At 37.9% G+C, this 26,684-nt stretch overlaps 1 protein-coding gene and 1 pseudogene across 6 annotated transcripts in view; one reads left to right on the top strand and one right to left on the bottom strand.

Annotated features, from left to right (window-relative positions):
- Positions 1-509: 509 nt before the first annotated feature.
- Positions 510-1,996, bottom strand: LOC150018125 (adenylate kinase isoenzyme 6 pseudogene; annotated as a pseudogene).
- Positions 1,997-6,134: 4,138 nt separating this feature from the next.
- NUCB2 (nucleobindin 2) overlaps positions 6,135-26,684 on the top strand; it is a 49,254-nt gene continuing 28,704 nt past the window's right edge. For 2 of the 6 annotated variants that reach the window (XM_090263556.1, XM_090263559.1), the window contains exons 1-4: positions 6,137-6,258; positions 11,201-11,355; positions 25,596-25,739; positions 26,287-26,394. In XM_090263556.1, coding sequence (XP_090119682.1) covers positions 25,596-25,739; positions 26,287-26,394 — 252 coding nt within the window. In that variant the 5' untranslated portion in view covers positions 6,137-6,258; positions 11,201-11,355. Of the gene's footprint in view, positions 6,274-11,200; positions 11,356-25,595; positions 25,740-26,286; positions 26,395-26,684 lie in introns of all 6 variants that reach the window. The other 4 variants (XM_090263561.1, XM_090263560.1, XM_090263558.1 and 1 more) reach the window with 4 other exon arrangements.

The raw sequence follows: 26,684 nt of genomic DNA, 5'->3' as shown, positions 1-26,684 counted from the left end.
GTGTAAATGTCCCATGGTTGTTTTATCCACTCATCTACTGATGGATACCTGGGCTGTTTCCAAATCTTGGCTATTACAAATAACACTGCAATGAACATAGGGGTTCTTATATTCTTTCAAATTAGTGTTTTGGGTTTCTTTGGATAAATTTTCAGAAATGGAACCACTGGGTCAGAAGGCAGTTCCATTTTTAATTTTTTGAGGTAACTCCATACTGCTTTCCACAGTGACTGCACCAGTCTGCGTTCCCACCAACACCGCATTTCCACTACATCCTCACTCATACTTGTTGTTTTTTGATTTATTGATGACAGCCATTCTGACAGGTCTGAGGTGATATCTCGTGGTTTTTTTTTAATTTTTTTTTACTATCCACTACTAGTTCTGCAGCACAATTTTAATTAAAAAGTTTTACTGATAATTAGACAATTTACATGATATGGGGAGAGAAATATTAAGAATAATTCTAAAGTGGCCAGTCTTGTAAGTAAAGAGCTCTGATCTTTGATTCATTGCTCGATCCACTTCAATATCTGATTGATATTATCCTCTAGATTTTCTGGTTTATTGCTGGGCAGCTGATGCACTATTTCTTCTTTGTACGATGCCAATGCTTGTTCATAAAGAACTTGGAAAATTTCACATTTAATATTATCTCTTAGTTTCTTCTCATTATAATCCCTTGTTTCAAGTCTTTTGTACAATACTTCGTTATCTGTTCTCAGCACAAAAACTATATGAAACCAGCGTTCAGGGAAGAAATCACAACCATGGTAATCAACAATAACTCCACCTTCACTCAAATGGGACAATCATACTCTTCATCATAGCCATCATATAACTGCCCTTCTTGAGCTAAAGCACGCACATTAATGTATTTCAGTCCTGATCTTGATGCAAGTTCTTCACCAAGCATGGTTTTTCCAACCCTTAGTGTACCAGTGAGCAGGATGTTCAGAAGCAACGCGGTCCTCACCGCGATGGCTCTGGAAAGCTTGATATCTCGTGATTTTAATGTGCATTTCTCTGATGATGAGTTAGTTGTTTCCTAATGATGGGAGGATGTGGTTAGAGGAAGTGATTTCTCCATTGTTCTTTGAAAAATGACTAGGAGAGAAAAAGACAGTCTAAGAAAAGAAGCTGCTTGAGCTAAGGCATATAGGCAGTAAGGAGACTAGGATACTCCAAGGAGAAATAGTTGGTGATGTTATAGAATATCTTAGTATTTAGAGAAATAATGGTTTATACCCACTTGGGGACAATGAAATTTGTTTTAAATATGACTCAGGTTGTTTGATAAGAAGCATATTTGACAATAAATATATAATAAGAATTATGCCAACATTAGTGAATCTTTGGGAAATATCTTAGGAATTACTTCCTTTATTAATGCATAGACTGCAAAGTTCTCAAATACATAATGGGGGCAAAATGCTCTGAGGTCAGAGTGGCAGGATCAGAAAGAATATTCTTAGAATTAAAATGGCAGGATATGAAATCCTGCTGCTTCTGTCCTTATCACAGGAAGTTTCCAAGGTCTGTATATCTTTTTAAAATTTTTTTTGAAAGATTTTATTTATTTTTAGAGAGAGGGGAGGGGAGGGAGAAAGAGAGGGAGAGAAACATCCATGTGTGGTTGCCTCTTGTGCACCCCCAACTGGGGTCCTGGCCCACAACCCAGACATGTGCCCTGACTGGGAATCAAACTGGTGACTCTTTGGTTCATACGCCAGTGCTCAATCCACTGAGCAACACCAGCCAGAGCTCTGCATATCTTCTTATGTCATAGATTACCTTCCCCTCCTACGACATGTTTTCTCAACATTGATTCACTTCTTTGTGAATCAATGGAATTCCCCAAACCAGTGTCATAAACTTAAATGCCTACAAGTGCTATGTGGATAATATGAGTAAAACTGGCTAAGTGGGGACTGGTAAATTAAAAGTATCTGACCTGTTTAGAGATGGAAGCTGTTACTTTGCTCCAGCCAGTCATTGCCACGTAGGAATGCAGGTGAAGGAAACTCAGAACTCCAACATTTTCAAGAGAAGCCAGAAATTGTTTTTTATTATGGAAATTTCCAATTTGATAACTAATTGGGGAAATAAAAACAAAACAATACAAAACTTGAGCCAACCTGAGACCGGCTAACAAAACATGTTTGAGGGCTGGTTCTACCCCTGGGTACCAGTTTGTGACCTTTGTCCTAAAACTTTCCTAGTTTTCTGTGATATAATACTTGAAGGAATGAAGGATTGTCCCATTTTCTCTGACATTACTGACTTTCCAGATATGAACTCCACACCCTTCCTCTTGTGAAGTACTATTTTGCACCACCCTCTAGTGATTTCAGAGTTTGCTCACCCCTTTAAGCATCAAGTTTGACCCCTCTCCTTGTGATATCATGAATTATGATATCTTCCCCTTTGCTCTTGAAGGTTGCCAGCCCACACCCTTTATGACACCACAAATTGCCTTACCACCTTTGCAAATTTCTCTATATCATCCCCTTGTGCCATCACATGTTACTGTCATCCCAGGACTGCAACCTGGAAGGGGGAGTGGGAGGATATAATCTGTACAGCATCACAAAAGGTTGAGTTTGGGAAAGTTTATGATGTCAAAAGAAAATGTCTGCATAAAAGAAATTTTTAAAAAGATCATTAAAGTGAGACAAGGACATTTAAATACTACAATTAAATCTCCTGAGAGTGAGTAAAAGGTATAAATTCAGTTTTCCAAGTATTTCAGGTCAAGTTTTATCACAATGAAGTTTCATAGGAGATCCCTGAAGAGACTGCTCTCTGTTTGTACTGTAACTTCATGAAACAAAAATCCAGAGATTAGAAATAAGGTTTATATAACTGCAGTCATTGAGTATTTTGTGGGGAGAAAATAAAAGTTCTTAATGTAGCACCCATTTTTTTGATGTTTCTTACTGCAGCATGACTGAACTTTTTTCTCACTAAATTCTTATAATCCATGAAATATATACTTCAGGATTCTTTCTACTACTTTGTTTCTAGCTTATTCTTTTTAAAAATTAAAATTGCTAAAGTGAGAGTAGGGTAATTGTTCTTAGGACGTTAAAAAACCTTTTGGGTAGGGAAAATCTAATTTTTAAAGGGACTCCTGCAATTATGGTCATTGTAACATGGGCCTAAATGTTATGATTTACTATTATTAATATTTACCTTCTGTATGTTAGTCACTATTGTGAGGTAGAAGCCTGCCATTTTGAAACCCGCCATTTAACAGCCCGCCATTCAAAAGCCTGTCATTCTAAACAAAAGCCTGCCATGAGGCAGCTCACCACACTTCCCCCTCCCCCAGCTGCCCTACACTCAGGCAACTATTAGGAGATAGTAACTGGGCCAATTGCCAACCTGCTAGCCATATAAGGAGACAACTAAGACTATCCTATGCTGCTTATGCATTCCAAGCCTCAGAACTCCTTAAAAACTCACCCCCTCACCTCCCACCACCCCTGACCCTAGCTGCTGATGATGTATGCTCCAACCTTAGCCCACTGTGTCTTATACTCAATCAACCATCTTGTTCAGCCTTGGCTACTGGCCTTCTCTACCTCCGTCGACCCTCAAAACCTAACAACTATAATATCAGCAGGCAGGGGATACCATTTCCATTCTCTTTCTAAAGGACAAAATATAAAAACAAAAATCAAATCCCTCTTCCAAAACACTGAGAACAAAATCCCCAACAATTTGTGTATCTAAGAATGATCTAATTATAGGTGATTGTCCTTTCATTCTCATTCATTCATTCATTCATTCAACAAATACATATTGATTGCCCAACATATGCATCAGACACTCTGCTAGGCTCTGACTAAATGGTGATAAATGAACTAAATATCATTTAGAATCTCATGGATCTTATGGTCTAGTGATACAGACAAAAATAATGAAAAAAGTGCATAAATATATATATAATTAAATATATAAATGAATTTCATATATATGTACATATGAGGGAGGACCAAAAAAACCTGAAATTTATTTATAAAAATTGCGTATTCTTACATGTTTAAACTTTAGTCACCTTCCAAGTACAGTGTTCTCCATTTGATGTAATACACCTGTCGAGATGGTTTTTCTGCTGCTCAAAACAGTTTTTGAACTAGTCGATTTTAATGCCTTTTGGTACTTCTGCCATTTTTTGTTTCATTTCTTCCACATTGGTGAAACTTTTCCCTTGAGGATTTTTTTCATTTGTGAAAACTAAAAAGAAGTCACTCAGGTAACATTGGGTGAATAGTGAGGGTGCTGCATAGGAGTCATGACATTTTTGGTCAAAAACTGCTGAACACTCTGAGCAGTGAGGGCAGGTATGCTCGTAAATTGTCCATCATGAAATGTGCAAATGTGTTGAAAGGGTCTTCAAAACAAATTCACTGAAGCAGAACTCAGCCTCTCACAACAATGACAGCTGGTGCATTGATACAGATGGGTTCCTAGAATACTCACCTAGTGGGGAAGTCTGTACTACAAAGGCCCTACCCTCCAGATGATAATTCTGGTTTCTTTTTGGGGTCCCTTCTCATACACACACCCACAATTATTAGGGAGAAGAGTGGAAAGGAGGGGAGAGTAATTACTTTAGGTTGAGTGGGTTTTTCTTAGGCAGTGGCACTTGAGTTGAGTTCTAGTGAATGAGAAGGATCCAGCCATGTAAAATGTAGGGCAAATGGTGGTCTAATGAAGTCAGTAGAGCTTGGGCAAAGGCCTTAGCTGTAAGGAGAAGGGAGGTATTTTTTTAAAAGTTTATTTTATTCTTATTTGAGAGAGAGGGGCAGGATGGGAGAGAGAGAGAGAGAGAGAGAGAGAGAGAGAGAGAGAGAGAGAAACTTCAAGAAAAAGAAACATCAATCAGTTGCCTCCTGCACGTGTCCAAACAAGGATGAAACCTTCAACCTAGGCATGTGCCCTAACCAGGAAGTGGGAGGTGCACAGGAGGATGCTCCAACCAACTGAGCCATATCAGCCAGGGCGAGGAGGGTGGTATTTTAATTAACTTATTTTTTAGAGAGAGGGGAAAGGAGGGAGAGAAACATCCATTTGCTGTCTTTCTCATGGCCACAACTGGGGACCCCATTGTAATCTAGGCATGTGCTCTGCCTGGGAATTGAATCAGCGATCTTTTGATCTGTTGGACGATGCTCAACCGAGCCACACCGGTTAGGGCTGAGGCGAGCGATATTTTAATCCCCATTTTAGAGACAAGGCAACTGAGGTACAGAGTTGGTTTGCAATAGAGTCCAATTTTGCAACACAGCCAGTCTGGTTCCAAACTGGTGGGCTACTACCCTCTATTGGTTCCTAAAGAGAAGCTACCATTACTATAATATGCAACAGGTTCTGTACTGGTTTTCTGGAACGTTATCTCATGCAATCTTCACTAACAACTGTGAAATAGATGATACCATTTCATAAAGGAGAAAACTAAGGCTCAGAGAAGTGCTATTATTTAGCAGACTCAAGCTTTGAAACCAGCCTCGGGGCTCCGAAAGTTTCTTTAACCCTCAAGATATTTATATATTTGAGCCTCAGTTTGCCCATCTTTAAAGTGAGGGTTGTGGAGTAGATATCTCAGTTCTATGAGGAGGGAGGGTGTAAAGATAAGAGGTTTAACCACAGATGGGTGTGAAAGAAGGTGGAGTAAAAAGCTGTCAAGCCACAGTGGCCGAGCGCCTAGTATAAAGGGGGAGGGTGTGGAGGAGGTTCGGGGGTGTTCGACCCAAACGAAGCCAGTGGGCGAAAATGGGCCTGCTAGCTCGTCTCTGGCGGTTTGGGCATTGCCGGCGCGGGCGAGCAGCCAAGGGGGAGGCCCGCTCCCAGCACAGCACCTCACCCTCCTAAATCTTGCTCTACGAGCTTCACTCTCTGAAAGCAAAAGAAGGAAGGGGCGCGGCTTCCCCGCCGGCGTAGCAGAGCGCCACGTCCCTCTTGGCTCAACCTCCCCCTGGCTCTTTTGCAGAAGCGCTCCGAGCCGCCCGCCTACAGCCCGGTGTTGTCTTTGCTCTCACCAATCAGCGCCTTCTGTGGTGCCAGTCGGACCAATCAGCGGATTCCAGGGGGCGGAACTGTTGCCATGGCAGCGTGGAGGCGGGAGCGTACGGTGGGCAAGAGTACTGAGCTGAGCTGCGAATTGGGAGCTGGCTAGGCAGGTCTGTGTGCTGCAGGCTCTGCAGGCGTTCGACTGGCGGAACCTCGCGTGTCGCGACTGGGGCTGGTAAGGTCGGTGACCGCGAGGTGGGTGCGGATCAGTACCGCGGGAGTCTGGGGCGGGTCCTGAGATAAGGCTTAGGTCTTCTGCTTTGCCTGGGCAGTGAAGATGGCTGGGACTGTATTGTGGGCGGGCATGGTTGGGAGGGGGCTTCCAGCTTCATCCAGAGAGGGTGAGGGGTGTCCTTTCCTCCGCTCTACTCGCTACAGAGCACCCAAGCTTTCTCTAGGATCGATGAAGGTGACAGGTTCTAGGCGAGGAGCTGGCGGGGGTGGGTGCAGGTCCGAGACCTGGGTGAGATTCCAGCCTGGCTTTGGCAGGTCGATGCGCGAGGGAGGTGCCAGCTGTTGAGGAGGGTGTACCCAACAATTCCCAGCTGGTGCTCACCCACCCCTCACCCCCATTCGCGACCCCAAACAAAGCTAGGCCAGTGAATCCTGCTCTTTGCCCATTCTGTTAAGCTAATAACTCCTGACACTGAGGAAGGGAGAAAGTTCGTGTCAGTTGTGTTATTGTTTTCCCTTAAGAGACAAATACTTGAGCGTGAAGGGGAGTTTTTTCGGTTTCGGAGTATGAGAAACTGAAAGAGCTGATCTTATTGCACCTGCTAAATGGTAACTCAGTGAGCAAATGTGTTTATTGTGGCTGGTGCTGCCCACTAAACTCCTAAATTGGATAATGTATATTTTACACAATTGAATAAGTAAGTGCTGCCTGCCATCTGTGCCTTTTATTAAGGCTGTTAAATCTATGGGCGAATATGAACACCAAACGATAAATACCTTGTTTGAAAAAACATGGAGGGATCAGAGCATTTGAGATCTTGCTTCTTGGCTATTGTCATAAGTTTGGCTCAAATAAATTCATAAAAATTAATAGAACTGGGGAGAGAGCGAGGTTAGATACCAGTATTTCTGATAGGTTTGTTTGAATGAGATTGTCGATTTAGAATTGATGAGACAGTTGCTTAAGGAAGTATTAAAGTAATATGACTAGTGGTATTACAGATTTAGATCAGAATCTATAGCTTCTTTTACAACTTATATAAATTATGTTTCTTAAGGCTTTCCCTGGTCAATTCGGTTGAATGGAGTCAGGCAATATCCAGATTCTAGCATCTTTCCCCTCACAGAAGTTGCCTCAGGATTCATCTTTATTTAAGCTCAGTGTGAGTCCTTGTTTTAAAAAATTTGAACAAGTTCAACAAACGTTGAACAGACATATGTTTCAACAAACATTCCTCAGTTAATAGGGTCAAGAATGAAAAACAAACAAACATGGACATTTAGAATTAGAAATAAAATCTCAAATAATATTGCTCTTATTATTAGGGTGAACATTCAACTTATATTTCTCATTTTGGTCTTTAAACTCTCCATGATCTGGTCCAACTTTGTAGTATGGGTGAAAAATTTATTTGTCTCCTTGTGGTTACTCATGCTGTTCTCCAGCATCTAACCTAATTTTACCCATCTTGCAAGGATTGGGTCCATGTTGTTTTTACCTTTCTCTGATCTCCTTGAGATAGTTATTATTCATATCACACACTTTGTATATACCCATTCAGTATGCTTTTTGCCAAGTTTGTTTGTGGTCTTTAAAGACCAGTTAAAATGTAATGCACAATTAAGACAATGAGGGTACCATTCAAAACACTAGTTATTGATTATGGGCATTAATATAGAGTATCAGTAACATGATTAACAACAGTGTCTTTTTGTTTGGGATATGTTATATATATATGTATATATACATATATATATATTTTAAGATTTTACTCATTTATTTTTAGAGAGGGGAAGGGAGAGAGAGAAACATTGATGTGTGAGATATATTATTCAGTTGCCTCTCGCACACCCCCAACCGGGGACCTGGCCCAAAACCCAGGCATGTGCCCTGACTTGGAATTGAACCAGTGACCTTTTGGCTCCCAGGCCCAACACTCAATCCACTGAGCCACACCAGCCAGGGCTATATATTTCTATACTAAACCAACTTTGTGTTATTTAGAATAATGTTTAAATTGCTTTCAACTTTCCAGGACCCTTTGGGTAACTTAGGTGTGCAAAATACCCTTGTAAGTACTGGGTAGCTGGAGGAATCAAGGATAGGATTTTAAAATGTATTTAAAATGATCCTTCAAGTAGATAATCTTTTAAGTATTGTGAGTAATTAAGTTGACTATATTTAGCATGATAGATGATTATCTTTCTTAATAACTGAAGGTCTAGAAAGGGGAAATTTGTTATTTTTATGGTTAATACATGCAATTAGTTTATGGACTTAAAAAATATAGGTTCCTAACAATTTCAAATAATTTATTGGGAAAAGAAAAGACCGCAATCACTTTAGTATTTTCACTCTAAAATTAAAAAAATACCCCCCCCCCAAAAAAACCCCACCATGATATAGTGAAAAATATACTTAATTAGAATTGGATGGCCAGATTTCAATCCTGACTCTACCAAAAGATCTTGGCCAAATCAGTTAACTTCCCTGTGTTTTATAAACTTTTATTAAGAGTAGGGTCTGAACCAAACTACTTCTAAAATCATTTCTGGTTCCATAATTCTCTGACTTAAAAATTTCAGAGCAACCTAATGGGAATTGAGAAAGGAGTTGCATGCTTCTATTGTAATTTTGGGAGAACTTTTTGACATATTGTATTTTAATTATCTGAAGTAAGTATGTGTAAATAATGAAGACATTGTAATTTTAATAAATTTGTTTATTGAGTGATACAGATGAGCAACAGTATTTACTTTTTATAAGCCTATTATCAAGGATACTGTTAATGATAAGTGGGAAAAAAAGGCCATGTACTGATTTTCTTGATTGATGCCCTTTTCTACAGATATGAACATCAGAGGCACTAACATCTATACTGATGTGTTGATACAGGGAAGGGTTGAAGTTCAGCTTAGCTGGTATTTTATTTTGAACCTTACTTTTCCATTGACTCTCATTTTCAAAGGGAAAATGGACTTGAGTATCTGGTTACCAGTTGTTCTTGTCACCACTGCCACTGAGAACTCGGAAGCCATTATTTTTCTCCACCTCCATTCCTTTTTACTGTTAGAATTATGACATTGGTGGTAAGAAGAAGCAACCCAGGTTTCTTGGCTTAGGGCAATGCCTTGGGGAGAGAAATTGGAGCCTCTTGCAAAAGCTCTGCTTTAATGCCAGGGTGGAAGAGGTTGTGTTCCTCTTTTGTTGGTTGTATTCTTTTCATTGGCCTATAGCTGCATCAGGACTTTGGTTGTGGCAATGCTCAGAGGGGAGCTCTAATGTGACCCTTCAAAAAATGACATTTAGCCCTGGCTGGGTTGCTCAGTTGGTTGGAACGTCATCCTGTACACCAAAAGGTTGCAGGTTCCATCACAGGTTAGGGCACATACCTAGGTTGCGGATACCATCCACAGTCAGGGTGCATATAGGAGGTAGCCAATTGATGTTTCTTTCTCACATCCATGTCTGTTTGTCTGTCTGTCTGTCTCTCTCTCTCAAATCAATAAAAGCATATCCTCGGGTAAATATTTCATAAAAAAAGCTATTAAGAAAAGACATTTAAAGGTTGCATGTCGAACTGGTTTATTGCTTTTTAACTTTGGGTGTTTATAGACAGATTTTCATTATTTCAATATTATAGCTATTTCATTTTCAAGACAGGAAGGGCATTAATATTTATCTAGCATTTAATATTGCCGTACACTGTGCTACTCACATTGTATTTATTCTCTTTTTTATTGCAATATATTGCAGTTTATTTTATTTTTTATTACAGTTGTCCCATTTTCTCCCACATAGCTCTCCCCTAACCTGCCCACCTTGCCCCTCTCCCACAGTCAATCCCCACCCTGTTGTCCATGTGCATGGGTCATTTATACTAGTTCCTTGACTAGACCCTCCCCCTACTTCCCCTCCTTTCCCCCACACATTGTTTTTATTCTTCTTTTTATCTAATCAAAAACCTATGAAGAAGTATTAGTTTAATTTTATAGGTAGGAAAATTGAGATTCAGAGAGGCAAGGTAGGTTCTAGTAAACAGGTGTGGTTAGGATTCAATCATGCTGTTTATTTTTGACCATGCTGTGTCAATAAAAGTCATATGCCTTTCCTACATATAGCATGCATATGATCACTCTCCTACTTACTATTTATGTCAAATATACAATAAAAAGAAAGCTATATTTGTTCTTAAGATTTGAAGATATATTATTTGCTTATTTTCTTACAGATTGATTAGAAATAATTGATTATGTTCACCAGGGAGTTTGCACATGAGCTAACTGCCTTGTATTTTATAGTTAGAATTTGAGGTGTCTTTATTACTAACCTCTGTGACTGAGACTGGGGCCAAGGTGAATTTTTTTTTTTTTTACCCTCATCTGAGAACATGTTTATTGATTTGAGAGAGAGAGGAAGGGTGATGGGGAGAGAGAGAGAAAGAGAGAGAGAGAGATATCCATTGGTTGCCTCCTGTACATGCCCCAACCTGGGATTGAACCTGCAACCTTTAGGTGTACGGGACAATGCTCCAACCAAGAAACCCAGCCAGGGTGCCAAGGTTAATTTTAAAAGTAGTGGTAAGGGTGAAGAAAGATTCCAGTTAAGGATTTAATGGGAAAACTCACCTTGTATCTTGAAGTCTTATTGTTGAGCAAAATAAGCTTTTAGTTGGAATTCTTATTTACTTAAAAGGAGAACAATGGTAAAACCTGCACACAACAATCAATATCTTTGTCTATTCTAGTTTTTGATTCTGTTTATTTAATATATCTCTCTCCCATCACTGCTGGAATATGATATAATTTAGTTTTCTTCCACATCATAAAAACTTGGTACTTTTTTTCACAGGATGTGACAAATTCATACACTGTGATGTGCCATTACCACTATAATAAGCCTACATTTATGTTGATATTTAATTTTTTTTTTTTTTTTTACATTTAGAACCCGTTAAGAGTCAGTGTTTAATGAAAAAGCATTGAGCTCGGAACCAAGACCCATCTCCTTATTAATTTGATATTGTGTCAGTCATCTTACCTCTCTGGATCTCAGTTGTCTCATCTGTAAAAAGAAGATAAAAATTCTTAACCTATCTGAAGGTAAGTGCTTAGCTAAGACAGAAAAAGGAATTTAATGATGGCTTAAACACACACTATTTATTTTCTCATATGAAATAATTCTTGAAGTAGGCAGTCTAGGTTTGGTGTGGTAGCTTCATAAAGTCATTAAGGACCTGAGCTTTCTTCAGTTCTTTGCTCTGCTCTCTGTAAGGTGTGGCCCTGGTCCTTATAGTCCAAGAGAGCTGCCAGAGCTCTAACCATCACAGCCAAGTTCCAGGCAGCAAGGCAAAGACAAAGCAGAAGGTATTCTGTCCCTTTAGGGAGATGTCCTGAACCAATGCTCAGGCTACCAGGGAAGCAGGAAAATGTAGCTGGATGCATGGCTGCCCTGAATAAAACTGAGCTTTTGTTATTGAGGAGAAAGGGAAGATTTGGATATTGGTAAATAGAATTCTCTGTCACAGTATGGATCTTTTTCTCTTTCTGAGAACTGTAAGCCATGATACCAACTCATAAAAGCTTTGGTACTTTGCCATGGTAGAGCTTTAAGTCTGATCATGTTTACAGAAGAAAACAACTTTAATCTAATACATGTTTTTTTGTTTTTTTTTTTACTTTTATCCCATGATTTATTATAGAAACCTTTCTGTCTTCATTGGCTATTTCTTCTGGTTATTTTGTTAATAATGCTAATAGATGTTTATTGTGCATTTTATGGATATGTTAAAAAAGAGCTAACTTAAAAAAAACATATTTTTAGCTACTTGCTTTATGCAAGGGACTAAAAAGACAGAGACAAGTTATCCCAGGGATATCACATAATAAGTCATCAGGAAGCAGATTTTTAATGACAAGTATAATCCATCTCAAGATAAACTTAAGTTCAGTATGATCATATGAGGCACACTTTCGCCTTCCGTGTAAGTTAGAAGTTGTATGTGTGTGGTTTTTTTTTTAACCACTTAACTGTTACTTGTTTTGAAATTTCTTCTTATTTAACAACTAGTCCTTGCTTAACTTACTTTGGTATACCAGTATTTTATTTCATTCCAGACTTTTATTTGCAAATGTTATATGAATATACCCTATACTTGTCATGTAAAATGGTTCAGTTGGCTATTATATCTGTGAAGAAAGTAACTTGAAATAAAAGTTTGAGAAAAGAAAACTGAAATTCAGGAAATGTAAATTAAACTGAAATTCAGGAAATGTAAATTGCACGGGGTAAGAATCTAAAGATTCAGTTAGTCTTTTAGGGATATTAGATGGAAGATTAGAAACAAATTAAGATTTTATTCTACAAAATACATATGTGTTTTTTCAAGGTTTTGAAATTTTTCTTGTATCACTTAGGGACAAAGTATAGTGATTTTTTTTTCCAGTCTAGAACCATTGACCTCAAATAAACAAAATAATCAGGAGCCTTATGAATTTTTAAGAGATATTTAGGATTATGAATTAGTTGACTGAAATATCTATTTGCTGAATATAATTTTAATGCCTTTAAATATTTTTTAATTAACAGAAAAAGGATCATGCTGTTTGCATTGTTTTGTAAGCAGCTTTTATCAAGTTGCAATTGTTTATTTCTTTTTTTAAAGTATATTTTATTGATTATACTGTTACAGTAGTCTCAATTTTTCCCCCTTTGCCCCCCTTCACCTGGTACCCGCCTTCCCTCCAGCAATTGTGTCCCTTAGTTCATCTTCATGGGTTGTGTGTGTAAGTTCTTTGGCTTCTCCTTTTCCTATACTATTCTTAACATCCCCTGTCTATTTTGTACCAACCAGTTATGCTTCTTAGTCCCTGCACCATTTCCCCCATTCTCGCCCTTTAGCCTCCCAGCTGATTACTCTCCAGATGATCTCCATACCTATGATTCTATTCCTGTTCTGGTTGTTTGCTTAGTTTGTTTTTGTTTTTTAGATTCAGTTGTTGATATTTGTGAGTTTGTTGTCATTTTAATGTTCACAGTTTTGATCTACTTCTTCAATAAATTCCTTTAACATTTCATGTAATAAGGGCTTGGTGATGATGAACTTCTTTAGCTTTATCTTGTCTGGGAAGCACTTTATCTGCCCTTCCATTCTAAATGATAGCTTTGCTCATTAGAATAATCTAAGTTGTAGGCTCTTGCTTTTCATCATTTTGAATACTTCTTGCCAGCCCCTTCCAGCCTGCAAAGTTTCTTTTGAGAAATCAACTGACAGTTTTATGGAAACTACCCTGTAGGTAACTAACTGCTTTTCTCTTCCTGCTTTTAATAGTCTCTCTTTATCTTTAATCTTTGGTATTTTAATTATGATGTGTCTTAGAGTGGACCTCTTTGCATCCATCTTGTTTGGGACTCTGTGCTTCCTGGACTTCATGTCTATTTTCTTCATCAAATTAGAGAAGTTTTCTTTCGTTATTATTTCAAATAAGTTTTCAATTTCTTGCTCTTCCCCTTCTCCTTCTGGCACCCCTATGATTTGGATGTTGGTACATTTGAAGTTGTCCCAGAGGTTCCCAAGTCTCTCCTCATTTTCTTGCATTCTTTTTTTTCTGTTGCTGTTCTGATTGAATGTTTATTTTTTCCATTTGTTCTAAATCATTGATTTCAATCCCAGCTTCCTTGTCTTCATTGTTGGTTCCTTGTATATTTTTCTGTTTTCATTTTGCATAACCTTCATTACTTCCTTTATATTTTTGCCGTACGTACTCAGTCATTCCTCTGAGCATCCTGAGCACCAGTGTTTTGAACTCTGCATCTGATAGGTTGGCTATCTCTTTCATTTAGTTCTTTTTCTGGGGTTCTGTTCTATTCTTTATTTGGGCCATATTTCTTTTCCTCCTCCATTTGGCAGCCTCCCTGTGTTTGTTTCTGTGCATTAGGTAGAGCTGCTTTTACTTCCTGTCTTAGTAACATGGCCTATGTAGGAAAGGTACCTGTAAATTATGTGGGGTGAAGCCTTCAGTAATTGCCATGGCAGGACCATCCTCTTTATGGCTTTGTGGCTCTGTTTGTGGTAGGGGGATGGGTGAGGGGACAATGCTGCTGCCTTACACTTGCCCCTTTTCCAGTCACTTCATCCACTTCCTGTATGCGACTGGCACCCTTCCAGTTGCTGCTCTGGGGTTTGCATACCTTCTAAGACCATGTGGGCCCTTTAAGTGGCAAAAATCTGGCAGTTTCTTTGCTGTTCCAACCCCAACTGGTTTTACAGCCAGAGATAATGAGGGCTTATCTTCCCAGTGTTGGAATCCTGGGCTGTGTGGTCTGGCCTGGGGCCAGGATCACTGGCTCCCAGGGCATCCCTCCTGATTTTTATCCACCACACATGATTGTGGGACCTTCCTGTCTGTTGCTGCAGCTGCTTGTTTGAGACACACTGCTTCTCCACCCTGTCTCCTCAACTCTGCCCTTCCTACCCATCTGGATGAATGTGACTTCTTTAAATTCTTGGTTGTCATACTTACGTATAGCTTGATTTTCTGATGTTTCTGGTTGTTACTTGTTTTTGAGATCTGGTTGTAATTCTTTCTATGGTTGCATTAGGAGGTGAAGCGTGTCTACCTACACCTCCATTTTGACCGTAAGTCTGAAATTGTTTATTTCATAGTTGCCTTCCACACTACACTGAAAGTTCTGTGAGGGCAGGGATTATGTCTGTCTCACATAACTTTGTATCCCGCATAATATCTGGTACATACTGGGTACATAATAAATGTGTGTTAAATTAATAAATACATAATGATAGATGAAAGAAAACATACTTTAATTTAGCTTTAAATTTAAAAGAAAGAGGAGTAAAAGAATAGGGATGAAGAAGGGAGAAAGAGATGAAGGAAGAATAGCAACCATTGCAAGGAAAGAAAGACAAACTAGTTTTAGTTTTCTGTACTCTTTATTTTTCTCACCCACAACTATTCTTTTTAACCACTCCCAGGTTATCTCTCTCTACAGTCAACAGAAAACTGAAACACACCCCCACCCATGCGGCTACCCACCAACTAAACTTAATCTGGTAGCTACTAGTATGAGTCAATAGTTAGCCAGGCAGTGAAAGACAAATACCATATGATCTCACCTATGAGTGGAACCTAATGAACAAAACAAACAAACAAGCAAAATAGAACCAGAGACATAGAAATAAGGAACAAACTGACAGCAACCAGAGGGAAGTGGGAAGGGGGATAACATGGAAAGAAGGAGAAAGGTCTAGTCAAGGAATAAGTATGAAGAACCCATAGACATGGACAACAGAGTGGGGATTGACTGGGGGGCGGGGGGGGCGGGGGTGTTGGGCCGGGCCGGGGAGAACAACAGGAGAAAAATTGGGACAACTGTAATTGAATAACAATAAAATAAAATAAAATGAAATAAAATAAAAAAATAGTTAAGAAATCTGCCTCTGTGTATAAGTGACAGTCTTGATTTGTTGGAGACAGGGGAGAGATAAACTTCCTTTGGGACTTGGAAATTTTTTTGTCTCTACAGAATGCTAGGAGAGGCATAAGAACTCTGCTTACTTTGTAATTTTGCCCGGGGCTCCAAGGCCCTTGGGCTCAGTGATTTCCATGTAGTTTTGAGATCACTGCCTGATTTAGAATTTCAGATCATCCTAGTTTGGATCAGAATACTGTTTCAGCCAAGTTCAGCCCAATTTCTCCTCTTTAAGTCCCTGTTCATATGGAAGAAGAGGGTGGTAAAAGAAAGAAGGCTATTCTTACTGACGCCATAATGGAAGAAAAGTAGGCTAGTCTCCCCTTTGCCTTATCCCTCATGTCTTCTTTTATATGGACATTTATTTTTATATTCTTGGGTTTATGAAAACCTATAAACCTTTCCTTGACACATTTGACATTATCTTGGTATTTAAAGAGATTTTTATGTTATTACTTTTCTACCTAATGTGCTAGAACATTTTCCATTTCTTTTATAATAGTTAACATTTATTGAGGCCTTATTAAGGAGTAAATGTTTTACTTAACTTTAGACTTCAGTATGTTAATTGTCCTACTTATTTCTAGAATGAACAATAAAAGATTAGAAATCAGTAGGGGGGAAACATGTTTTAAAAATTCCCCATCAATCAAAAAAACAAGACAAAATGGGGCAAGAAAGGAGAGGAAGTAAATATAAAAGTCAGGATAAATAGAAAGCTCAAAAGAAGATGATACATTTAAAACTCAGTTTAAGGCATTTCATTGACTCTAAGATTTGTTGATATTAAGACACATCATTATACACCATACAGAAAAAATACTGCCAATTAAACTATGACACTATGCTTTATCAGTTACAATTTCATTTTATGTTTACTGAAAGTGCTTTTTAAGGTTCATTTAGACATACAGATTTTTCTCACATCACTTTTGTGCATACATAAATGAATTACAAGTAAAATAAACCCATTAAGGTATTTCTAAGGCTATCACATTCATAGTTTCATTCTTTTGAAACACTTTCTTGATTCAGACTTGTTAATGTGTTTTTTTAAAAGGAGACATTGTACTCCCCCCTACCCCCACTCTCTTTCTTTCTTGAAAGAGAAGGCAGAGAGAGAAACATTGATCGGTTGCCTCTCACACACCCCAACCAAGGACCAAACTCTCAACCCAGGCATGTGCCCTAACAGGGAATCAACCAGCGACCTCACACTTTGTAGTATAATGCTCAAAAAAACTGAGACAGGCTGGTCAGGGCAATGTCTGTGTTTTTTCACACAGGAAAGTTCTCTCTACTGTGGAGAGTCATGGCAATTTCCTTCTGGAAATTTCTTCAAGCCCCTTTGCCTGGAATTTTCTTTCAAGCGTCTGACACTCCTTTTGCAAGCTCTATGCCAGTGCTTTCTTGAAGATGATACTCGATTGGTTAGCTTTGATGCTAATGCTTTTCAAAACACGATAACAGACAGTTTTCACCATCCTCTTCTTTCCTTAACTTCTCCTTCTATGGTTTGTTGGCTGAAATGCTGAGGGGTTGCAGTTGTCAAGAAGAATAACATCTAGTTGTGTTACTTTCAGGCAACCTATGTACATTTTCAGATACACAACCTCAGCAGGCATCTAGAACTAAACTAATACGCTTGACGAGTTAGGAAGGGCTCTTGGGCATTCAAACCAGATTTAGTGAGCCTTCCTTTAGCTCAGCCATCATCCATCCCCTCTCACCCCTTCCCACTTTTTATGCATACAATAGTAATTTAGGGAAATAATTTTGTAGTTTAAAATTTAATATAGCAGCAATTTTTGGCCATAGGAATTTATGATAGTGTTACAATGATATGCTGTTTCCTACCCCAGTCTCAGGAGATCAGTCTCTAGCACCTTTAGCATTAGTGTATTGTTCTGAGCCATGTCAAAGGACATCAGGGTTTTGCCAGCATTTCCTATTGACTAAACTCAGCTTTGTTTAGATTATATGGAAGTTATGCAGCTTCTCTTTGGTGTTAGTAGGAACTTTCGGACAAATTGACATTTGCCTTAAGGATGCATGAATTCATCAAATTAGCCTCATATTCCACATACATTTTTAAATTGCAGGCATGGTCAGTTTCTACTGCTTTCGTTCGCACTGTTTGTCTGATCATAGGTATTTTGTTGTATCTCAGTAACAAAATGCAATACAGCTTTGCCTACCTGTCGGTATCATGTAAAGCACTTAGTTGTTTCTTTTCAAGAAAATGTAAAGTTGCTATTATTCCTTTAACATCAAATATTTGCTTCATGAATATCTGCTGCTATATTTCTCTGTTTACAAAATAACTGCGTTTCAATGCCAAATCATAATTTAATCCTTTGAAGACATTTAAAATGGTAATTAAACTCAATTTGTGAAGTATTAACAATACAAAAACTCAATTTGAAGTTATCTCAGTAAGAATAGCTGTTGTAAAGTTCATACATGTGTAGACAGTAAAGGTTATGTTGCTATTACCACTTCATCAACCACAATTTTAATATTCCATCAACTGAAAAACACTCTGATTTCTGAGATGTTAAGCTGAGGAATTGCACATCTTGGAATTGATTAAGTACATTATTGGTAATTTGATTAAATATAAACAGAAAATACTCCAGTTAGAAGACAGAGATTGTTAGGTTGCATAAAAAAGTGTGTGTGTGTGTGTGTGTTTATGTGCTTATATCCATATGCTAATGAAAAGAAACCTGATTAGCTTCTACCAAATAAAATAGATCTTACCTTAATGCAAATTGGGGCATAAGGGTCAAGGATTAAATCCACAAGGAAGCTAGAAAATCTTAAATTTCTGTAGGACTTAATAACATGGCCTCAAAATATTTAAATAATTTGAAGGAAAAACAGATAAATAAAAAAATCATAGTCCAACATTTTAACTTGCTTTCTAGTAATAATAATAGAAGCAAATAAAAATTATGAAGAATATGGAAATTGGGTAATTAGGGAGAGTTATAGATAGAGCATGGCTAGTTTTACATTTCTATAGGATAATAATGGTTTATAAATTGTATTTATTCTTCTTTAATGTTTAATTTAATTTTTTCCAATTTTTTTATTGTCATTCTATTGCAATTCCAATTTTTCCTCTGTTGCTCTCCATTGCTCTGCCCACCCCTGCTCCCACACTCAATAATGTTTAATTTCATTTAATAAGATCAGATTTTTTTTCTCTACTTTTATTACTTTTCCCCCCACTGAATGAATAAATGATTATTTATTATTTACCCAACTATACCTATCAGTCTTATTTTGCATTTCCATTTGTGCAATAAGAATTAGAATTTTCCTATTGTTTTATAGCTAGAGAGGACATTTTCCCCCACAATGCATTTGAGATATTATTAATAAGTGGAAAAGAAAATTCATTTGAAATGCAGAAAGCAAATAAATAGCAGTTGAAAAATAGACATTAAATGTTGTACATATGTCAAAGAAAAACAAGAATACTTTTCCTGACAGTTGAAACATCGATGAGTGTGAGTTAGGTAAAGCACCTAGTTGTTTCTTTTCAGGAAAATGTAAAGCTGCTGTTATTCCTTTAACATCAAATATTTGCTTCATGAATATCTGCTGCTATATTTCTCTGTTTACAAAATAACTTTGCATTTCAATGCCAAATCATAATTTAATCCTTTGAAGACATTAGAATGTTCTTAGGCTGAAAAGTAACTTGATGGAGATTAACGGTTATGTTCATTAAAAGGAAGATGAGAACCATGAATTGGTAAAATCAGTTCTAACATAGGACTCCATTACTTCAAGAACTTGTTACTTGGTATGTTACTTGACATTTTCTTTTGGATTTTTCTTTTTCCTGTTTTGATTCCTGTTTTTTGTTTTCTTATGTTCCAAATCGCTGATTTGATTCTTGGCTTCATCCACTCTACTGTTGATTCCCTAAAATTGTTTTTTATTTCAATTAGTGTATCCTTCATTTCTGAGTGGATCATTTTTATGCTTTTGAGGTCCTCACTAAGTTCCTTCAGCATCCTTATAGCCAGTGTTTGAACTCTGCATTTAGTAGATTATTTGTCTCCATTTTGTTTAGTTATTTTTCTGGAGTTTTGTTCTATTCTTTCATTTGAGGCTTGTTTCTTTGTCCTCTCATTTTGGTGGCCTCCCTGTGTTGGTTTGTATTAGGTAGAGCTGCCATGTCTCCCAGGCTCGAGAAAGTGGCTTGATGTAGTAGGTGTCCTGTAGGGTCCCATGGCATAGTCTCCCCTAGTACCCAAGCTGGGTACTTAAGGTGCACCCATGGTGTGGGCTCTGTACACCTGCCTCTTGTAGTTGAGCCTTGATTGCTATTGGCATGTCCAAGGTCAGCCACCTCCCGTGTGCTCTCAGGGGTCACACAGCACAAACTGCAAAGTGATCTGCAGATGGCTGCTACTTGCTTTGGGTTTGGAGGTGCCCAGAGAGGCCAAGCTGTGAACCAAGGCCAGCTGCTGCTAGTGCCTACCTGGGGCAACTTAGAGAGAGGTACAGGGATCACTGAAGCTAGATGCTGCTTGTTTGGGAGAATTTAGGAAAATCTGAAGCATGGGCCAAGACAAGCCATTCAAATGGAAAAGCCACTGGAAATGGCTTGGGTGGGCCTAAAATTTGGGTGGAGCAGGGCTTCAGAGAATCACCAGGGCAAACAGTGTTAGCCAGGTTGATGGAGTCTCAGATATAGTGCCCACCTGCCACTCTGTGGCTCTTTGAGGGGAGGGCTCAGAAATGGAACAATGGCCTCTGCCAGAACTTCTGGGAGAAAGCTGCCCGCCAGCTCTCGCTCTGATGCCAGACAATTCAGTTCCTCCCCATATGTCTCTGATGTCTTTTAGTCTGCTGCCCGAGTGCTGGAGCTCAGAGTGAGTCTGAGTAAGGCTGTGTGTGGGTCCTTTAAGATGAACTGGGATTCCAGCAGTTTCTGCCTTCCACAGCCTCAGTCCCTGCTGGTTTTTACAGTCAGAGGTTATGGCGACTTCTCTTCCTGGCACAGGAACCATGGTCTAGGGGGCCTGGTGTCGGGCTGGGACCCCTCACTCCAGGGATAGCCTGCCTGATTTTCATCTTCTACATGTGAATTTGGGACCAGCCTATACTGTGTCTTCTCTCCTCCTACCAGTCTCGATGTGGTTTCTTCTTTAACTCCATAGTTGTAGGACTTCCATTCAGCTGGATTTCTGATGGTTCTGAATGATGATGGTCGTTCTGTAGTTTAGTTGTAATTTTGATGTGGTTGTGTGAGGAGGCAAGCCGTTTTCACCTATGCCGCCATCTTGACTGGAAGTCCTAGAGTTATTTTCAAATATCCTGAATATGTCCACTTGTCGGCACCTCCACAGCTACCAGCTCAGTCCAAACCACCATCATCTCTCACCTAGTGATGGCCAAGATCTCCTAACTGATCTCCCTGCTTCCACCTTTGCTGCTCTATAGTCTATTCTCCACTTTTTCATTACTTTTTAAAAAAACTGAAATGTGATTCACATATCATAAAATTTGTCTTTTTAAGTAAAGTGTACAATTCAGAGGTTTTCAGTTATTTACAAGGTTACATACCTATCACTGCTATCTAATTTTAGAACATTTTCATTACCCCAAAAGGAACCCCATACCCATTTGGAGTTATTTCTCATTCCCCTCTTCCCTCATCTAGGCCCTAAGCAACCATGAACTCACTTTCTTTCTCTGTGGATTTGCTTATTTCTGAACATTTGATATAAATAGAACCATATAATATATAACCTTTCATCTCTGGTTTTATTTATTATTAATCAGTTCTGTTGTGATTGATTTTAAAATAAGCAAGTATCTTCTTGACCTCTCAGTGTTTTGTCCTCCAAAATTATCAAAAAGTGAAACTGGTTTTGGTTTTTAAATGGCAGCCACAGTTCATTATCTCCTTCCTGAAGAAGTTAAAAACAAAACCAGTTTAAAGGAAATGCAAGTCTGAGCATCTCTATACCTCTAAAGTCATATCAAAGACAAACTTTCTCTCCTAGAAGCAAGGTGTTAAGTTTGATCAGAGAGCACAATGTCTTACACCTTGAATTTAAAGTGTGAAATGTTCCTGGCTTTACTTCATTTTTATTGTATCTAGATAAAACACTTTCTTTGGTAGTTGATTTAAAAAAAAACAAATTATTTATTTATTTATTTTTAGAGAGAGGGGAAAGGAGAAAGAGGGAGAGAAACATCACTGTGTGGTTGCCTCTTACTCATGCCCCCAACTGGGGACCTGACGTGCAACCTAATCATGTGCCCTGACTGGGAATCGAACCAGCGACACTTGGCTCGCAGGCTGACACTCAATCCACTGAGCCACAGCAGCCAGGGCTGGTAGTTGATTTTTATACTCTTTTGTCCCAGAACCCAGATCTTCTACCTGCTCTACCAATGTAATTTTAAACTGGCTGAATAAGCAATATTTAGTTTCAAGGCATTTATAAATCATAACAATCATTTCATACAATTGGTGTGAGTACCATCAATTTTATTAGTATTTCTGATAAGGTAACAGAAAAGCTCTATACTTTATTCTAAAGAATAAACTGATAATAGAATTTAAAAGCTTAAAGAATACTGAGATCTAGTTAAATTTCCTTTAAAAAAATACATTATTTGTAAAAATGAGAAAACAAGCAGCGAAAGTTATTGACTGATTTGTGATCACATAGCAAGTGAATGGTGCAGCTGAAATTAGAATACAGACCTAAATTTAATTTTGCCTTACTCTTCTTAGGTATGACACTTGTTTTCTTTTCCTTGAGGATTTCAATTTACTTTTCAGATAAGTATTCTTTTTGTCATTGTGTAGAGGAGGTTCATGAATAATAGAGCAAAGGGAGGCATTATGTGTTCAAATGTTAGCATGCCTCAGAATCACCTACAGGGGTTGTTAGTACAAACTGTGCCCGCGTTCCCTCCAAGGCGCAGAGATTCTCTGATCTGGAAGGTGTGGAGTAAGCCTTGATTCTACCAAATTTCCAAGTGATGCTGAGGCTGCTGGCCCAGGGACTTTGGATTGAGTCACCTCCAGGACCACATAATGGCTTTACCACTTCGATCAAGTTTTTTAATTGAAAATGTCTCAGTTTCCTGTGCTTTAAATTGGGGATAATAATATATATTTCACAGAATTAAAAATTAAATTAGTCCTGGCTGGTGTGGCTCAGTGGATTGAGCGCCGACCTGCAAACTGAAAGGTCGATTCCCGGTGCATTTGCCTGGGTTGCCAGCCAGTCCCCCAGTTGGGAGCATGGGGGAGGCAACTGATCCATCACTCTCTCTTGCTTCAGTGTTTTTCTCCCTCCTTCTCCTTTCTTCCCCTCTCTCTCAAAATAAATAAGTAAAATCTTTAAAAATACATAAAATCTTTAAAAATATATAAAAAAAAGATTTAGGATGCTGCTTAGTTCATAGTAAACACTCAACAGATCATTTGTATTGTTATTTATAATAAACCTGGGGCCCAATTAAAAGTTAATGAACCATAAATTTAGTCAGTGTTTTAGAGTAGATGTCCAGAGACTTTTTGTACCTTTGTCACTTTGAGATTCTATCAGGACACATACACACACACACACAACACACGCACACATACTCATACATACATATTCATCTCTTGACTTGCCTTCTTATTTATGGCAGATGTGGCAGAAGAGTGAGAGAGTGAAGTGACAAGTGAGTTAAGCAATTCCACGTCCAAAATTGGATTTAACTATAATAGTTTATTTTTATTGATCTCAGGCTTCTATTGTGTTTGAAGTAAAGGTTGACCCTGTAAAGAAACATATTTTAAAATGTGTGACATAGCTGCCAGTTGCTGAGACAGAACTGCCTATTAATTGCCCTATGTATTTATGATTTATGGTGGGAGGACAGCTTAAGGGACATTGAGATAATGTGGGGTGGAGGGGAGGAATGTACACAAGAGATTCCTTTAATCTCTGGGTGGCCCATATCAAGGGATAGTCACAGTTTCTGGTGAGGTCTTCCGTGAAGTTAACAGAGTTGACCTTCTGTGTGCACATCATAGAAAGACTATTCAAATCATTTCAACACTTACTCATTTTCTAACAACATGTGTACCACAGTAGGACCCCGGAAGGAAATACAATTTACAGAAGTGTATGTAGGAGACATTAAAATTGACTTGATTAGTTAAGTCATAACTTGGGCTTTTCAGCCATGGCTATACTTAAAACTATCATCCTTCATGGGCATGAAGCAGGAAGAATAATAAACTTTTGTTGTCATGAAAACTAATTGTGGAAGAGGAGATGATTCATGATGGGAAGACGTTCTGTATATAAACAAACAATCCTTTAGAGATTCATAATGCATAGTAGCCCACCACAAGTTCAGAAAGTCTTGCAAAAATGAAAACCTGCTTAGCGTCATTGAGACATCATCTCTCATACACATAGTTCATCATGAAAAACATTTAACAATAATCATGTTGAGGAACCAGTGTCCTAGAGAAGAGTGAATCTTGGGCTTGAGCATTTGTGGGTAGGACCCACCTAGAAGGTTTATTAAAACAGGTTCCTGGGCTCTTCCCCAGAGATTCTGATTCAAGAGGTCTTGGGTGCAGCCGGAGAATTTACATTTTGGATAAGCTGTCAGGTCACTTGAGTCTTCAGGTTCAAGAACCAAATTCTGAGAACTATCTTTATAGAATAGACAGACAAATCCTCTACCTTCAACTGGTAAATTTTATACAAGTTATATCTCAAAAAAGATGTTAAAAATTTGGTAACTAGAAATAGCACTAAAATATGATTTTGTTAATGCATGAAAATGCTCTGTGAGTGAACTATTTTAATTAAATTTTCTTCATCTGTAAAATGTGTCACTGCCCTATATACTACCTAGGGTTGTGTTAAAAATGAGGCAATATATTTTTTTCCAAATTGTGTCCTGTGGATAAAAACATATTACTTAGAAAAAAAAAGTCCATGGCCAGGTAAGTCAGGGAGACACTGAGTTAAATAATTCTTGACCATTATTCTTGACATGAACTCTAACATGAGTCTGTATGTGTGAAATCAATTAAGTATGAGGTTTTTATTCATTTTAATTCTTGTAGTCGGTCTTCTGGAGCTACTAAGATCCTTATGGAGTGGACAGTGAATAAGCAAAATTGAATCATACTGTGGTGTGGGACCAACAATAGTTGTTCCTTATTCGTTTCACCCCTGTTACATCCTGCTTGATGTTTATTAACCTATTTATTTGAAAAATCATTGACCAGAAAAGTTTGTAGCAAATGACTATTGGCTATGATAATATTTAATAAGGTTAAGAGAATATTTGTAGCTAGTTATGTCTCTCCTTTAATTAACTTATGTCCATAGAACACCTTATTTTCAAAATTAAGTTGAAGCTAATTAAATATTATATCCGGAAATAATTTTGGCTCTCTAATATTTTAAAGAAGAAAAAATATATAGCTTTTTTTCTTATTCTCTCTTTCTTAAACTTGGGCCATTTATTTTTTAAAAATTTGAGTCCCTTACTGCCATCTTTATTTGAAGCTTTTATAATAAACCACACTTTTTTATACTATGTAAACTTTAAAATTTTATTTCCTTGTCTTTTTAATTTTAGCTAAACAGCATTTCTCCCCTGATATTTTTTAGTGATGTATTTTAAGCATGATTTTTATGTTATAATCTACTTTAACTTTTTTCCTAGAATTCTTTTGTTGTATTAAACTTCCTGAAATTTAATATATTATTAATGTGACTTTGGGAATGCATGTATAAATAGTTTTTAAAAATCTTTTCAGTACCTTACGATAATTATATCTCTATTTCAGATGAGGTGGGGGACCATCCTACTGCAGTATTGTTTTCTCTTGGTTACATGTCTACTCACTGCTCTTGAAGCTGTGCCTATAGACATAGACAAGACAAAAGTGAAAGATTCTCACCCTGTGGACAGTGCCAAGATAGAACCACCAGTAAGTCAAATGGGAAATAGAACCTGGCGGGAAGAATTTTAACTAAAATATTGCTAATATTTATTAGTTATACAATTGGACATTTCAACACTTATTTCTGAAAGAGCAGTGAAAATAGTATAGGATAAGCATATGTTATTTAATATTAGACAATATTTATTTAATGTAGTTAGTCTGTATTAGACAATGTAGAGAAGAATTAATCGCAGTACATTTCTAGTGTAGAGCTAACCAGCCAAAAAAATATTGTGTTATGTTCAAAGAGAGAGAGGTAGCAATGAGGAGAAATAGGTAACAACAGTGTAAAACCAATTAGTATTTTTAAAGTCTTCATTGTCTAAGCCATCTAGAAGATCTAGATGACTTTGGGGGTGATCCCTAAAACATGATTTCATTTGAGCTCTTTAACTTCAACAGTCTAAACTATCAAAGTAGATATGTCTCAATGCCATTTGCTAGACTTTTTTTTTTTTTTTTAATAATTGAAATGTTTAGATGCAGGAAAGGAAAAACCCAGAGGCTTTACTGTTTGTTTCTTAATTTAAAGGATACTGGACTTTATTATGATGAGTATCTCAAGCAAGTGATCGATGTGCTGGAAACAGATCATCATTTCAGAGAAAAGCTCCAGAAAGCAGATATAGAGGAAATAAAGGTAAATGTAATTAAATAATTATTTTAAAAACATTTGAGCATGCCAGACACTGATCTCTAAAGGGAGATTAACATCCAGAAGAAGATTATTAAGATGAATATATGATGAGTATATATTTTGGATATACAGAGGGTGGACTCATACTTCAGTAAGAAATAGTGGGGGAAGGTGGGAAGTCATTCTTTTTGGTAACGATTATATCAGTGCTTGACGAAGTGACTGAGAAAAGGAAAGAGACTGGGAGGCATCCTAGGCCAAGGTGCAAGAGTACCGAGATGGGAGGTATACAG

The sequence above is a fragment of the Furipterus horrens genome, unplaced genomic scaffold (assembly GCF_987537825.1).
Source record: "Furipterus horrens unplaced genomic scaffold, mFurHor1.1.pri manual_scaffold_2, whole genome shotgun sequence".
Taxonomy (NCBI): domain Eukaryota; kingdom Metazoa; phylum Chordata; class Mammalia; order Chiroptera; family Furipteridae; genus Furipterus; species Furipterus horrens.
This window is presented reverse-complemented; position numbering and strand designations above follow the sequence as displayed.